Below are 15,912 nucleotides of genomic sequence, written 5' to 3'. Positions count from 1 at the left end.
GCTGCCTCTTTCTTCCCCGTATTTCACTATTGGGGTCTTTTCAGTCATCATGCAGGCTCCACATCTCTTCTTTCCCTGGCTTTAGCATATGAAGAGTGATAAGGGGTTAGGAGCAGATCTTCAGGTTTGCCCTTCCCGGTCCTCAGCTCCTTGGGTGGATCAGGAGCTGATGACATCCGTTGGAAAAGGGGGAGGTATGTCTTGCCAAAGTGCTGTGGTCTTTGGAGGGCCATGACTGAATGCAGCTGTGATGTAGGAGGTGTGAAGAGGGTGGGGAGGAACTGGTGTGGCATGGCTGCTGAGCTTGTGATGGGGCCTGCATCATCTCAGACTCAGCATGTACTCAGCACTGGGTAGGTCAAAGGCAGGGACATACAGTTCCCTTAGCTCCTTCCACAGGGAGCCCTTGCTCCTAGGGGGTCTGAGCTGTCAGGATGCCCAGTGTCCTAGTTCTGGTTGGTCTGTCCTCACTGGCTGACTGTTTTCCCAGCTGCTGTCCTCTCCAGTGGAGGAGGTGATTTCTTATGAGTCATCCTCTTCAGGAAAGAAACCTCTGGGTTCTTCTCCCCATGGTGTAAGCAGATGAGGGGGAAGGTAGCCATAACTATTTTATTTTCAAGGTCTCAGCTGGGGGCAGGAAGACTGGAAAATGCAGGCTTAAATTCTTAGCTTAGGGTGTCACTTACGAATAGGAGTCGGACAGAAGCATGCAGGAAATATTCTCACAGATTTTAAACTTGAAAGTTAAACAGTTCTCAAGTTAAAAACAACACCAACTTCTCATCTTGTTTCTTGCACAGGATGGTCTGGTGGGACACAGGAGATCTGAGTTCTATTTCTGGCTCTTGTCACCAGCTTCCTATGACCTTGGACTAGCCGCCTAACCTCTCTATGTGCCTCCATTTCCTTCTCTGCAAAATGGGGGTGATCACATTTACCTGCCCCATGCAGGCAGTCTTGCAAGTTATTTCATAGCATAAAAGTATAGGAAGGGCCATACTGGGTCAAACCAAAGACATGACTCACCCAATAGCCTTTCTCTGGCTACACAAGGGGAAAGCAGAAACATGGGGACTGAGTTTTGCTGTCACGGGCTCTCTTCTGGTCTTTCACAAAATAAAACATGTATGGAAAACATGAGGTAAGTGTATAGAGAGGAGAAACATATTTCTAGGATAGTCCTGGATGTCACAGGGTCGGTGAAGGCCAGCAGCAGCGCTGGTAGGGCAGGCTCCTGGAGCATCCTTAGCCAGTGCTGTCCCGTCCTGGCTTCCCAGCTCTGAGCGCTCAGTGCTGCTGGCAGGGGACCCGTGCTGGGCCGGGTCAGGCCCCGCACAGGGCAGGCTGCCCCACCGCTCCCCCTCCCCAAGGCGGGGAGAAGGTGCACGGGGCGCTTTGGGGCAGCACTTTGGGGCGCTCCGAGCATCGCGCCCGGCAACCGGGGACAGGCTGTGCGGCGCCGGCGTGAGCTGGCCCCCGGCCCCGGAGCCGGCGACGGGACGCGGCGCTGCTTCTTGCGGAGCAGGAGGGGGGCTCTGCCGGAGGGGGACCCCCAGCGCCCAGCGTTTGGTCCAGGACTCGCAACTCCGGTGCGCGCCTTCCCCGGAGGAGCCCGGCGGCGTGCGGGCGGCGAGCCCCGCTCCCCGCCCCGGCAGCGTCGTGGCCCCGGCGGCTGGAAACTCCCCAGCGCCGGGCTCCGGCGGGAGGGCACGGCCGGTCTCCCCGGGGGCCGGGGGCGGCCGAGGCCGGGAGACCCGCGGGGGAGCAACCCCGTGCCCGCCGGCGGGCGGGCGGGCGGGCGGGCGGGGGACGCGTCCCGGGGAGGGCGTGCTCCCGGCGGAGGATGTGGGCCGGGGGGGCGGAGGGGTGCGCGGTGAGGGGTGGAGAAGTTATAAATCAGCGAGGCTGGGGCTGGCTGGTAATTGATGTCCGCGGGAGGTGAAGCTGGCAAGGCGGACACTCCCTTTCCGCGGGCCGGGGCGGGCGGGGAGGGCTCGGGGGCTGCTGGATGCGGATCCCGCGCCGCGCTGCGCCGTTATCTCCGCCGCCGCGGGAGGAGCCCGGGACCGAGGAGAGCCCGTCAGAGCCCAGCCGGCGCCTCTGCCTCTGCCTCTGCCTCGCTGCCGTCGGCAGGGGAAGAGCCCTGCGCTCCCGCGGGCAGGACCATGCCCCGCCAGCTGCTCTCACGGACCGTGCTGCTGGGAGCCGCCCTCCTGCTCGCAGGTAAGGGTCCGCCGGGACCCGCTGTCCCATCCGGCCTCCGCTCTGCGCCGGGCTCTCCGCGGCGTGCCCCCAGCGATGTGCCTCCTCGGCGGCGCCTGCCGTGCTCCTGCCCGGCCCCGCCGCACCCCGCTTGTCGGCTGGTGCCACCTGCCTCCCCTCCGCCCCTCTCCCCTCGGCAGGGCCGCGGAAAGCCGTCCCCGCTTTTCAGAGAGTCGCGAAACGCCGCATGCCGAGCGGTCGTTAGCCTCCGGATCCCCGGCGGCGCGTCCCGGGAGCGTCCCGGGAGCAGCGCCCCGGGGGTGCCGGCGGTGCGGAGCCGCGGTGCCGCCCCTCCTGCGGGCAAGGCGGCGGTGCCGGCGGGGAAGCGAGTCTTTCCCGGGCGCGGGGGACAGGCATTCCGGGAGATGTCCGAACGGGTGCATCACGGAAAGAAAGCATGTCCTGGCTGCAGGGCAGGCTTCTTTCCTCCCCGCTTTGTTTCCAAGTTCTGCCCGTGAAGCGGAGACGGTGCTCGTTTCCTTCGCAAAAATCCAGATCCTGCTGCCTCCCGCCCGGGCAGGACGGCGGAGCATCGGTCGGGGCTGCCTGCAGGGGGTGGCCGCGCGGGTACCCGGCGTGGGTCTCTCCGGAGAGTGGGATGGAGCTGCTCCCCGGCGCCTGCATCCCGCAATGCTGCGTGTGCCGGGATGGGTCAGTGCAGATTTGCTTTTCTTAATCGAGTTTTACTTTACTTTGAGAGAGCAGCCGGCCCTGCTGGGCCGGAGCGCCGTGGTGAGGAGTGCGTCCCAGCGTCGCGTTGCGGGTCACCTGGGAGCAGGGGTGCGTGGGGGCCGGGCACGAGCCCGTCCCGCGTGGGCTCATCGCACCGCAGCGCTGCCGACCTGTGGGGCTGCCCCGCGCGGCGGATCGGCGGACTCTCAGCCCTTCCGCGCTCGGGCTCCCCGTGTCCCGCACGGGGCTCCCAGGTGCGCCCCGGGACGCGGGCGTGCGCGCTGCGCGGCCGCGGGCAGGTTCCGTGGGGACGGCGCTCAGCATCGCCGGGCCTGGCGGCCGGCTGAGAGCGAGAGCAAATCCCGGGTGGAGAAGGAAAAACCCGAGCTCCCCCCGGGACGGGCGTCGAGGCTCGTGGCCGGGCAGCGCGGCGTTTCTGCGGTTAGCGGTGCGGCCGCCCGACCCGCCACGGTCCCCCGCGCAAGTGGCCAGGGGCTCTGTCTGCTCCGCGCAGCTGAGTCCGCGGGAGCGGCCCCGGCGCGGCGCGGTGCCCGGCGTCCCCGCGGGAGCGGCCCCGGCGCGGCGCTCCGCGGGCGCTGCTCGTGCTGCCGGCCGGCGGCAGCCGCGTCCCGAGGCAGCCCGGGACGAGAGCTGGTGGGGCCGCTCCGATGAGACGTTTTCCTGCTCGGGAAGTGCTGATTCATCAACTTCGATATAGATATATAGGTATTCTTTTTTTTTTTTTTTCCTTTCTTTTCCCCAGGAAAGTGCTAATTTCCCCACATTATTTGTCTCTGCCAAGGAGGTTCTTATGCCCAGGGTGAAATAGGCATAGGCATGGGACACCCACCCTGGATACAGGAAATGTGGGTTCAAATCCTTGCCAGGTTTCCTTCACAGCTTGAGCTTGAACTCTGGCGTCCTGCTCCCACATGGGCTCCTGCAGTGACCAGCTATGCTAGGCGACTGGCTTCCTCTTTCCCGTCGGAAAGGTTTTCCATTGTGCAAATCATGGCAAACCCACTGCCCAGGGCGAAGGTGGACTCTGTGGGCCAGGGGCTGTAAGAGACCCTGGTTCACCTTCCTGTTCCAGCGACTGTCAGGGACACGTGCACCTTAGACCAATTCCAATGGGAAAAACTTGGCTTGTTTGGAGGAAAACCTGGTGCTGGGGATGTACATCCCAGGGTCGGCTCAGGTGCGATAGGCACCGGAAAGATGCTTCTCTGTAGTTTGGCTGAGTGCCTTTACAACTGTTTTGCTGGAAATTCATATCCCCCCCTTAAATGTACAAGAGATTGTGCTCCTAATCAGAATTTAGACTTTTTTCAAACTCTTTGATTTTGTTCCATTTTCTTTTTTTTGAAAGAAAGCCATCCTTGTATAGCTTCATTTGGACATCCCAGATAGGTTGATCATGCTTCTCCTGGGTCAGTGGTAAAAAACTCTCCATACTTGCATTTGCACAGAGATTTTCAAAGTTATTGGTGAAGTGGTGGGATGTTTTGTACCATGCATCTCTCTATGCTTTTCTTCCTATTTCACCCTCCTTCACTGCCGATTTACCTAAAACTCTTACTCAGGCTGTCCAGCACTTCCCGTTTCAAGTGTTCTTGCCGAAACTCAATTCATCACCGCTGTACGGTCCACTCTTGTAATTTAGTCTCTGTGGGCATCTGCTGAGCTTCTATTTACTGATAGGTACTTGAGGAGATTCACAGAAATAGTCAGTAGTTCAGGTGTTACTAGAGAGAGCTTCATAAGGAAGCGACAGAAGGTCTTTTCACTTATGTATGTCTATTTAATAATTTAAATTTCCCCAAAGCAACATGCAAGCTACAAGCTGTGAGAGTCCCCATTTGAAAAATGAGATTAAGGAAATTATGTTTCTTTGACATGTGACCGTTGGGCACTTCAGCTCTCTTGTATTTCTCTGCACATGCATATTTTGGCTATCATGGGAAAGAATAATACTTTTGTTTGTGTTTTGCATAGTACTTGCATGTTTCCTTTATAGCTTGTATATATTTATTCCACAAATTGTATTGCATACATTTATTCTAAAGACTGTACATGCTCAACATGAAAATGTTGTTGCCGTATTAATTTCAATCTCCCAGTCCTAGACTTCGTATGACAATAATTTTAATCAGTAGCATTTGGGAATGTGAAGGACTGGGTTTAAACACTGAAAAGTTTCCAGAAATGTAAGCTGATAGTTTGGCTGTATTTCCAGCTTTCCACACAGAAGCAATACTTCACAATTAGCAGCTAGAAGGCAAATAGACTCTATTACAACCTTATCTGTGAACAGTGCTATACGAATCTCAGTTATTCCAGTTGGAACTAGATCATCAAAACCCCCAGCGAATGATGGACATTTTTATTTCATAGTCAGCTGGAAAAAATGAGGGAAGAAGTTCCAGGTCAAATCTAATCAGTGCTGAGGTTAATTTCTTGCAATAACTAACCTGACTTCTCCGAAAGTGCTATTCAGATGGAAGTTCATATGTTAAGGTTTCAATTTGATTTGAGTACTCAGCTGAAACAGCTGCACAGACACACAGCTACAGTGGTCTAATTTGGGATTAGGGCTGGAGATCTTAATGGAGTCCAGAAAAACTGTGTTTCCCATTTCTTCTGGATTTTCATGGAAACTGGTCTCCCTTAAAAATTCCGGACTACATTCATGTAAGGCAGAAGAGTTAGACCCTGCTGTATACCACAGGTTTTTAAAAAATGTATAATGGGGTTTAAGTATCAAACTTTCTGTTATTGCTAAAGAAAATCGCTTACATCACTTACTGTTGTTTTACCAGACAGGTGTTTTGCTCATATGCTCTACACAAAGCTAGATTTCATTCTCTTATAGCTGGTGTAAATCTGGAGCAATGCCTTTGGGCTAGGCTAGCATCTTCTAGATTTACAGTTTATGCTGGAGGAAATCAGGACTTGGCCTGTGGCCTAGCAAAGACCTTCATATCCAGAAGCACCCGATACATTTTAAACCCTAAAAATTTGCCATTGTGGAGATCTGAGGATTTTTTTGGTGGTCTTGGTTTTTTTTTTTCCACATGTGAACAATAACAAACAAGCTGAGCCTATTTTTTGTTAGATGCTTCAAAGACTGAAACCAGTAGCCCTTCACACTGTGTGGGTGTATAGGACAAAAGGAAATTGTCCAGATTTTCAGGACAGTTGCTGAGTCCTTACACTTTAATGTGGTTTGGAAACTTCAAGCACAGTGTTTATCAACTTGCTAGTTTTCATGTCCGACTGAGATTGGGAAAGGAAGGAGCTCAGCAGATGAGGGTTAAGGTTCGGCATTTCAGAAGTCTGTGTCCAGTGGGGCTGTGCTGGGGCTTTATCAGCATAATTGTTCCTTTGATTCCCCCAAAGTTAGGGGCTGGGACTTCCTGCTGCAGCCCCAGAGGGAATGGAAAGCGAGACTGCTGCAAGTGTAGCTTTTGCCATGGAGCGTAGGATGCCCAACCACAGTCACCTCTGCTCTTGGAGGCAAGTCTCTCCTATTGGTGTGAGACCTTCAACAAGCAAACTGCTCCCTCCACAGATATGCTTTATCTTTAGATCTCACTTCCTCTCCAGCAGTCTCTTTTTTTCCTCTATCAGTATTTGTAAGAATGTGGGGAAACATTTCTGTGTATATTTGAGCATGAATTCCACCCATGGACAGCACCAGGCTCTTCTCTCTCTGCCCTTGTGATGCATCCTTACTACACATATTCCTGCAACTGAGAAACAACCTTTCCCAAGCATTCGCAGCTGGGAATGGCCTGACTTCCTAATCCACCATGTGGGAACCACTTATCCTAAAATTGGTCCAGTGATTGTCAGGAAGGTGCCCACACAGTTTTCTCCTATCAAGATACAGAAGTTCAGTTTCATTCCCCCATGATTGGAGGTCAGCACTGCATAAATCCTGGTGGCTAAAAGAAGAAGATATGTTGCAAGCAGCAATTTGAAAAGTGAAAATACAAAGCCAAGCATGGGACAGTATGATGCCTTTTGTGACTGGCAGAATGAATTAATACTGGAACTAAGCAAAGCAATAACAGATTGAGAAACACAAGGGTGTGTGGGAAGAGATTTGAAACTATACATTTCAGAGGTACTTTTGTCTGAAACTTAAGTCTTGAGCCATTGAGATGTATGGAGAAACTTGGTCTGGGAGTGTGGATGACTGTTTCTTCTGTATTAAGTCATGTTTGGTATTTGAGGTTTTTTTTGTGGCACAGTGGGTGGAAATGTGCCAGCCTAAAGATGAAGAGGAGGATGATTTTGCTCGTGACGCAACTGTATTATTGAAGACCATTATAGATGCTTGTGAAACATTTAACTGATTTATTCATCTTCTTTCCCAGACTTTTGTTTGGCTAGTGTTAATGGAGAAGCAAAAGGTTCACATTCACGATGACCTGATTTTACTATCTCTGCTGTTTTTTCATCAATTCCCAGTTGATTTGCATTACCAAAATCGATTTGTCCGTAGCCACAATGTTAAGTCACCCCTGCAACATATTTAGACAAAGCACAATCCAGCGTGATGCAGTTGACACTGATTTCTGTTTGCATGACTTTTCTAGAGGTTGGCTGCTCTTCCAACGTTCACTGATACGTGGCATGAAGCATTCTAAACGCAATCCCTTTTAAGTCGTATTCCCTCTTTTGGAGCTATGGCCTTGAAACAAGGTGCTCTTTGCCATTAGAGCAGCTGAAGGTTGGGGAAGTGGTTAGAAGGAAGTTGTTTCTAGGACTTCAGTGGGTTGAAGATGCTGTGGCGATGTGGTGACATTATTTCCGCACCGTGCCCAGAAGTGGGGGCGGAACAGGCAGGGCACGGTGGCCCTCACAGAGCCGGGGACCCCTGAGCAGATGTCTCTGCTCCTCAGAAGTTCCCTCGGGAAGCCTGTGCTCTGGGAACAGGACCCCCTGCTTAGTGCGTGGGGAGCGGCGAGGGATGAGTGTGAGGGCGTTTCATGAGAGGAATTGCACAATTTCACATAGTTTGCTTAAGCGTCCTTCCTGTGGGATTCTTCCCTGCCACGGAGAGAAGGAATTCACCCCTTTTGTTCCCATTGTCGTTCCTCTATGGAAAAACGTCTCATCAGGATCACCATGGACTAATGTTAACAGAAGCGTGAGAGTTGCCATCCTGGATCAGACAAGGGCTCTATTTAGCTCTGTGTCATGTCTGATCTTCAGGGGAGGTTCAAGGAACCTTGCAGGAAGCAGTTATCTGATAAAATTCTCCAGAGAGGAAATTTTTTTGTAGTATGATCTAAAATCCACTATTATTTACTAAGAAACCATGGGATTGAGGGTCAAGGAAACGAAAATTAGTGTCTGCCAAAATTTAGGTGTTGTCTGTGTTTATGGCAAATGGATATAACACAGTGGGATTAAATTGCATTGTATTGTATAATGCAGAGAATTTTCTTCTTTCGTTGTGCTGGTAGTGTTGGGGGTGAAAACCTACCTTTCTTTGTTTCATCCAGTGCTATAATTAATGTTCGTCCTAATCTATTTTATAAGTATTAATGATTATAATTTCCCAATGTAAATTGAGCCATAGGCAAGCTTGCCAGAAGGTTTCTGCATGTGCACCTACCGTAGACTTTGTGGTTTAGCTGTCATTTAACTGCAGAATGGGTTCAGCCTCCTGAGCCATTGCAAAGGAGTCCTCAGTGCAGACTGTTCTGGTTCTCACCTCTCTAGTTTAAACTGCTGTGTTGCATTAGTTATTTTCCCTTGTTTTGAACCCAGGGCTTTTGCCTATAGCTCTGTTTTATAGGTTAAAGTAGGGTGGATGGAAAGTCAGTTCCCGACTTTGTCTTTTTTTCTTGGAGTGTTACAGGACAGTTCAGCTGTGATGATGGAGCATCGGAAATAATAACCGGCAGCCTTCAGCAAAGTGGAAATCCTGCAACTTTGCTTTATGTTTTCTTTTATTTAGTTCCTAATTTATTTCTGTATGCACAGCTTAATGAATACTACAGCCCCAAATGGATTTGGCAGGCCTGTGCTGCTGGCTGAGCTGGCAGGTTACTGGCATGTAGGCAGTTTGTCTGCTTAGACATCTATAAGAAATAGTCTTCCAATTCAATCCTATTATATTGCTTAATTTGTCCTGCCAGGGAATCTATAATAAAACTTAAGCATCAAGTTGAGAAATAAATTTAATTTGGTCAAGAAAATTTACCCCCCCTAGTCTATATAGGAATTTTAAATTATTTTTGAGTCTGCTTTCAATGTCCATGCTTTGTCTTTCATACCACATCAATACTTTCCTACTACGCTAGCTAATGGGATAAACTTTTCTCAAAAAATAGCAAACTGATGATGATGTGCTGGGATCTGTCACAGTGAAATTAGAGCAGAGGCACAGTGGTTGCTGACATGTGTCAGTAAGTGACAGAGTAGATCTGATGACTCACAGACGTAATATGGGTAGGGCTACCTACAGTCCTGTAAGCAGTACAGGCTTAATCTTGTGTGGAGGCATGAAACCATACTCCTGGGTGAATCCCAGTGGCTGATCACACAGCATCACTTTTGGATGGGCAGATGATGGAGTCACAGCTGCCTCTTATCTGCAATGGCCTGAGTAGGGTGTCCCCGAAGGGGCCAGAACAGGCATGGCAGGATGGAGGGGTATATGTGTGAGCCACACGGACCTATGCCAAATGTGGCTGTGAAAGTATCACTACAGCCTAGCTCTGCTTTAACCACTCCTTACTGAGACCAGCCTCAGCAGACCTGTTTTTTTTAAGCTGGGCGTTCACTCTGTTGGAGAGAAGACCAGACTAAGGTGGACACAACTGTGATATTGCTCTTACTTTTCTCAATGCACACCATATATTTGTGCATTTTGCCCCCTTGGTGTGGTTTACCAAAGTGATGATCCCATGAGGGTTCATAATGGAAGTGTTAGACTGTACGTTTGGATTGCCATTTTCAATTCCATATGCTCAATGGGGAATAAAAAGTTTGTGATTATGGCTGATTTTAATTCTGCTCTGTAATTGCTTTCTCCTTATATAGCTAATGAAATGAGCACCTTCACTAGGCTAGATGTTGGCAAAGGTGCTCACGTCAGATGCTAAGTTTCTAGACGTATTAAAATTGGATGGATAAAAGAGGAAACTAAGATATTTTTTTTTTCCCAGGTTCTCTGAATGTTAAATTTTGAAATTTATTTTTAAATGGCATTATGTAAAGTGCCTGTTCCCACGCTCAAAATCACCTGGTGACTTTAGGGCAGACAGGAGACAGCATTCTGACAAACTGTTGAAGCTAGTGCCTTCAAGCAGGTATTGCTTGGGCACAGCGCACTGAACTGCGTGGCCTTGGCTGCCTTCGCAGCTTTCCAGCTGCTTGGGTATGATGTGAAATGGTAATGCTTTCAATTGGTGGTATCTGGAGCCAGATTTATTTCAAATAACCAGCTGTGATTTCAGCTTGTTAAATTTCTAGATCTGAATTTTTAAATGAACAAAACACCCTGCTCTTTAATAGAATGGTTTTACCACAGGCTTCTGCAAGCACAACCTCACTTAGCTAGGGCAAATACTGGCTAAATATTTGGCAATTATTGGGGAAATAAATATTTGTTTACACTTACAGCTATTGACCATATTGGCATGATAATGTGTACTGCTCGGAAGCGTTAATGAAGTGCTATCAGAATTGTACTTGCTCTATTTTTAGCTACCGGGTGGTTTGCTTTGCCTCTATAACATCTAAGCCGGTATCACTGTGTATACACATCTAGGGACAGCAAAAGCGTACAGATAATAAAAAAACTTTTGTCACTTGCTCTGAGATCCAGAACTGAGAGGGCACGCTTGCTCAAATAATGGACATACACGTCCTTCTGTGCCTGTGAAGACCTTTCTTGGGAGGTAGTGTATCCATTTGCCCTGCTGACTGATTTTTAATTCCAGGGCATGGAGTCAGGGTCAAGGCATTTTAGTCTGCCCAGGACTCTTCTAATCTATTGTGATAAACCTTACGCTGTTCAGACTCTATTACGATGCTGTATCACACAGCAGCCCAGCTTTCTCTTCCATTAACCTATCCATTTTCTGGGCTGACTGTTGTGTCCTAATGGTACTTTAAATTCATAAATTATAGTTGAGATTAATCATATTTAAACATTTGATCCAGAAATCACTGGGCATGTGTTGCAGAACATCAGACTGGGTAATCAGAATGTCCCTTCTGGACCTGGAAGAGACAAATCAATGAATTGATGATTTTTATACATAAATGTGTACTTTGTAAGTAAATAGCCTCCAACAATTTTCTTGACCTTGAAAGCAAACGAGACCACATTTCATTCACAACAGAGGCATGTGTGAGTGATAGATCTGCTGAGGAGTGAGACAGCTTGAACCGCATCTTCTGCCCTGAGTGTGTTTCTGTTTGCCAGCTACCTACCAGCAGACATGGTGCCTCTCATTAAGCAAGAGCAAACAGGAAACAGGGAAAAACTCCTTAGAGTCCAAGAACCTATGTCTGTTAACCCTTGCATGTCCCCATGGCCCTAGTTGCCCTGCAAAGTTCTGCTTTGACAGAAATAGCGGTTACATTTTGCTGCTTCAGATCATGAGCTTGCTCATCTGGACAATTGTCAATGTCAGCTTGGGACATAGGCATACCTCCTTGCTACCTCACAGATAAGCTGTCTTAGTTTCTCTTCTGCAGACTTCAGGTGGGATGTTTGGATTTGCTTCAGAGAAGTGGTATGAAGTTAGGTGTATGAAGGACTGTGAGGTTTCCTTTCGGATGGAGACCTAGATGGCATCTGAAGGACCTGGAGATACTGCTTTGAACCTCAGGGTGGCCCATGGTTTGGCACTGTAGGTCTTTCCTGGAGGCTGTTTCTAAGTACAGGCAATAGAGATAGATAGTGCTTTTACCTCTGGGTGCAGGAACCAGACTGCGCCGCCTGCTTTGCCTGTGCCTAAGCACTAGGAACCCAAGCAACATAGATGAGCCATAGAGGGGGAAGAGTAGCTTCTTCCAGTAGCAGTTCATCCAAGCCACCAGCAGTCACAGAAGTAGAAAGCTTCATTACCCAGAGTGATTCCTTCTCCCTCTAGCCCTGTGGCAGGATGAGGCCAGACTTTTGCCCTTCAGGCAGGAAAAAAAATCAAATTTTTTTCCAATCGCCACTCAAATATGAGGTTAGCAGGTGGCCATGTTCTGGTTAAGGTGCTGCTGAAGGTCAGGGTCAGCTCATTTTCACTGGAGACATACTGAAGGTCAACCCACTAGGTGCTACCATGCTTCTAAGCATTTTGGCTGGATTCTGCAATTGCTTATTAGTTGCACACGTGTGGGTATTCCCATTCCCTTCAATAGGATGACTCATAAGGAAGCGCTCTCAAGCAAGAGTGAAGTCCTGGGCTGCATTTGAACTGAATGACCCATGTTTTAAGGAGCACAGGGAGGTGAAGACCCTGTTAAGAAATCACGTGCACTCTCTTTCCAGTTCAGGAGTGCCCTCTACAAAATACATTTTTGCTGAATGTGTTTGAATCAGGAGGAAATTATATATGATGGTAAAAACCACAAAGGGTCGGTTATGTTTAACAAGCCTTAAAACATGTGCAAATCCAACAATAACTGAAACAATTACTTCATGATGGATAACTTTATTGCCCACAGATGGCACTTTAAACCCAGAAGGTCAGTTTCTTTGTATACACTGAAGTTGCAAAGATAAACCAATTGTTCTCCATAACCTCTCATTGTGCAGGTGAAAAAAGATTAGTCAACATGTTCAGGATAACTGGAGTGGTTGGAAGACAGTCACTCAGCCTCAAATTATGAAAAAGTTGTTAAAAGTAAAGGCTACCAAACCTGTTAACTTCAAGGAAATTTCTAATACCTTCTAATATCATATGGGGTTTTTTAACTAAGCCGTAGAGCTAGCTTCTGGGTTTGCTTTTTTTAGTCAAAGGTAGCAGAAATTCAAAGTGCACAAAAGGAAATTTAAAAATAGAAGCTGGAAAAATCAGAATGTAAATAATAATTCAGAACATGGTCCCAATTTTGAGTTCAGCCCATCTATCCTTTGAAGAGAAATTGAGGTTTAGCTAAAATAAGTGGAAGGCTGATCATGTGGGCATGGTTACTCAGATGTCTGTAGAACTGAACTCACACAACGTATTGGAAAAATTTATACATGTTCATTTATTTAATCTTTTTTTTTAATTGCTTGTAAGCAGTGTTTTTGGATAACAGGTAATTCTAATTTATGTTTACTTCATTCAGGAAGAGCATTGCCTTTTTTGCAAGGCAGAAAATAATTGAAGAAAGTTTATTCTTTTGTTCCTTTGCAAATTACAGATTATACCCTCTGCCTCCTTAAAAAAAAAATTGTCCTTCTGTTATTTTAGACAGAATGGCTAACTTTTGCAATCTGAATCAATGTTTGCTCATTAATTAAGCGTCCCTATTGACTGACTTTCACATGTATCTAATAAGCCTTCCGAAACAAATAGAATATGCCAAAAAAATAACCCCTTTCCCTATGGGAGGAGATTCCTCAGTTATCAGGATTAATTAGTTCTCTTGTTGTCACATGAAAAGAAGTTGCACCCCCCAATGTAGGTCAGTGTGAGGGTAGGCTGCTGATGGTCGCTTAGTGACAGGCACAATGATAAGTGAACGTGTCCTGTTGAGCCATGACCCTTCAGAAAAGACAGTGTCAAGTAAAATGCCCAGAGAAGGTACATAGAAGGCATAATCCGCTTCTAAATATTGACAGTAGGAATTTCCCTGCTATTCTCCTTCCTTTTTCTTTTCTGGTAAACATGTCAAACTCTATTGCGTTTGTACTCTGCATCAGTTTTGAAGCATTTAAAAATGTAAGGAAGTTAATGACCCATGAATAGATAGGATGTCAAATAAAGCTATTTTTCTTCAAGACTTAGCATCTTGCTGGTAAAAGCATTGTCTCACATACTTGCAAAAGCAACAATATTGGCTAGAAATAGGATCTTTTACTTCAGCTTTTTGTGAGTGAAAAACTAGCTGAATGAATATATAACAAATCAGGTATGTCATCCCAAATACATTGATGTTAGGTCTTGAATATTAATATGATTAACTACTTAGTTAACTACTTAGTTAAGTGTCTAAAGTGTACTTGAAATCAATGATGAAACTCTGGCTTATATCAATGGGAGCAAAGTTAGACAAACACTAAGCACTCCTTAAGATCCCACCCATGATATTTACAAATACTGTGGTGTCTTTTAGATATATGTAGCATGTGTAAAAGGTCAAAAGCTCGAATATGTATCCAGTATAATTGGGTTTCTTTTTTGCCTGCAGGATGGGGTGAAAAGATCTGTTGTTGGTTTTTTTTCATTTGATTTTAATAACTCTGAGGCAGATCTTCTGACATACAGGTTTCCAGGCTGTCTTGTTTTATACGCTTGATTTAAGTTAGATCTTGAGATTTTCATGAGGATGTCTTTGCTTATATCACCATAGAGTTACCAAGAGAAAAGCTTGTAACATTTATAATGTTTTCTTCTCTTTCACCTTTGGCAGCCTTTGAAAACAACAGCAGCCCACATTCCCAGGGCTGGTCTTCTGGTCCTGCCATGGGTCAGGCACGGGCATGGTGCTCTATGGCTGGCTTTGCTCCTGGGCAGAGTATGGTGCCGGTGCTGGTACTGAGCAAAGCCAAGCACTCAGCACCACAGTCGTGACTGGGCACTGGAGACTTGCTCTTCTGCCTTGCTCTCAGTGCCTGTCACTCACATGGATTTTTTCCACCTTTCCACCAGTTTTACACTGGAAGCAACCTACATGTTGCTCTCTAGCAACTGGGTTGAGTGTTGCAACTCTAGCAGCTGGGCTTTGATCCCAATGGGTTCCTCTGGCAGGCCATTAGTGATGTTTCTTTCATACATATTGAACTGTTTGTAAACACCATTGTGTACTATCAGCTTTTCTAGAGGCCGAAATAAGGAGCAGTTCATGGAAGCTTGAGGCCAGGTTCCCCCCTGAAGTAAGGAACAAGATTCATAAAGCTAGATATAAACGCTGCCTTCTTGGGAGTGCATCTGAGCCTCCAATTCTGGGATGACAAGAGGAATACGAATGAAATGCAGGAACACGGTGGTTTCATGAAACTGTCAGATTGTTTATTTGGAGGACATTGACAAACTCTTTCAACCAAAGTGCCTGTGTTGCTCTTTACAGAAGCTGCCTGAGCTCTTGTCACATCTTATCTCAGTTTCTCTGTGTTTAGCTTCAGGGACATTATTTCAGAACTGCAAATGAGTAGACTCATAGACCGTAAGCATCTATGGGAGACTATCCCATAAAAGCACAGTGCGCTATTTGGCAGACCCAGCATTTCAGAGTTGAGATCCTTAAATGGTAGGTGAGAAAAATGTATGTTTGCAAGATATCACGTAACAAATTGCTTCTTCAAAGATTTGCTGCATCTTTTTTCTCCCTTCTTAATGGCTGGCAGAATATATTCATTTCTAGTTAGAAGTGTGGTTGTCTAGACAAATCACAGAGGAAGTCTGTCTGTTTGTACAGTATCATCATTCAAATTTCTGGTAATATTTGCGGTGCAGTTCAGAGGACCTCTTTTTTCTGAAAACTTGTTATGCCCTTGCTTGAAGCCTGTTCAAGTGAGATAATTTAGTTTATGTCTATGTTTAAGTGTACCCTTTATATCTTCTTTTGTATAGGGATGGATGGTAGTATACACAGGAAAACTACTGGAGCCACAGCTTAAATAAAATATACAGGGCTAAAAAGAAAAATGCAGATAAATGTAACTAACTTAGATGCCAAAGGTTAGTTAAAAGTTAGTTAACCCCTACAGTGTACATTTCCTATATTACTAAGGAAGAGAAACAGGTCTCTGAAGACCTCTAGCAAACTGTTTTGCAGACCTAATCAGCTATTTCGTTCCTT

General features: G+C 47.0%; 1 protein-coding gene across 1 annotated transcript in view; it reads left to right on the top strand.

The window, feature by feature from the left end:
• The first annotated feature begins 2,165 nt into the window (after positions 1 to 2,165).
• Positions 2,166 to 15,912, top strand: part of FLT1 (fms related receptor tyrosine kinase 1) — a 112,982-nt gene continuing 99,235 nt past the window's right edge. Inside the window, exon 1 of the mRNA XM_059825882.1 lies at positions 2,166 to 2,223. Coding sequence (XP_059681865.1) covers positions 2,166 to 2,223 — 58 coding nt within the window. The remainder of the gene's footprint in view (positions 2,224 to 15,912) is intronic.

Source organism: Gavia stellata, chromosome 1, assembly GCF_030936135.1.
Source record: "Gavia stellata isolate bGavSte3 chromosome 1, bGavSte3.hap2, whole genome shotgun sequence".
Taxonomy (NCBI): Eukaryota; Metazoa; Chordata; class Aves; order Gaviiformes; family Gaviidae; genus Gavia; species Gavia stellata.
The sequence above is the reverse complement of the archived record's forward strand: the minus strand, read 5'-3'. Positions and strand labels throughout refer to the sequence as shown.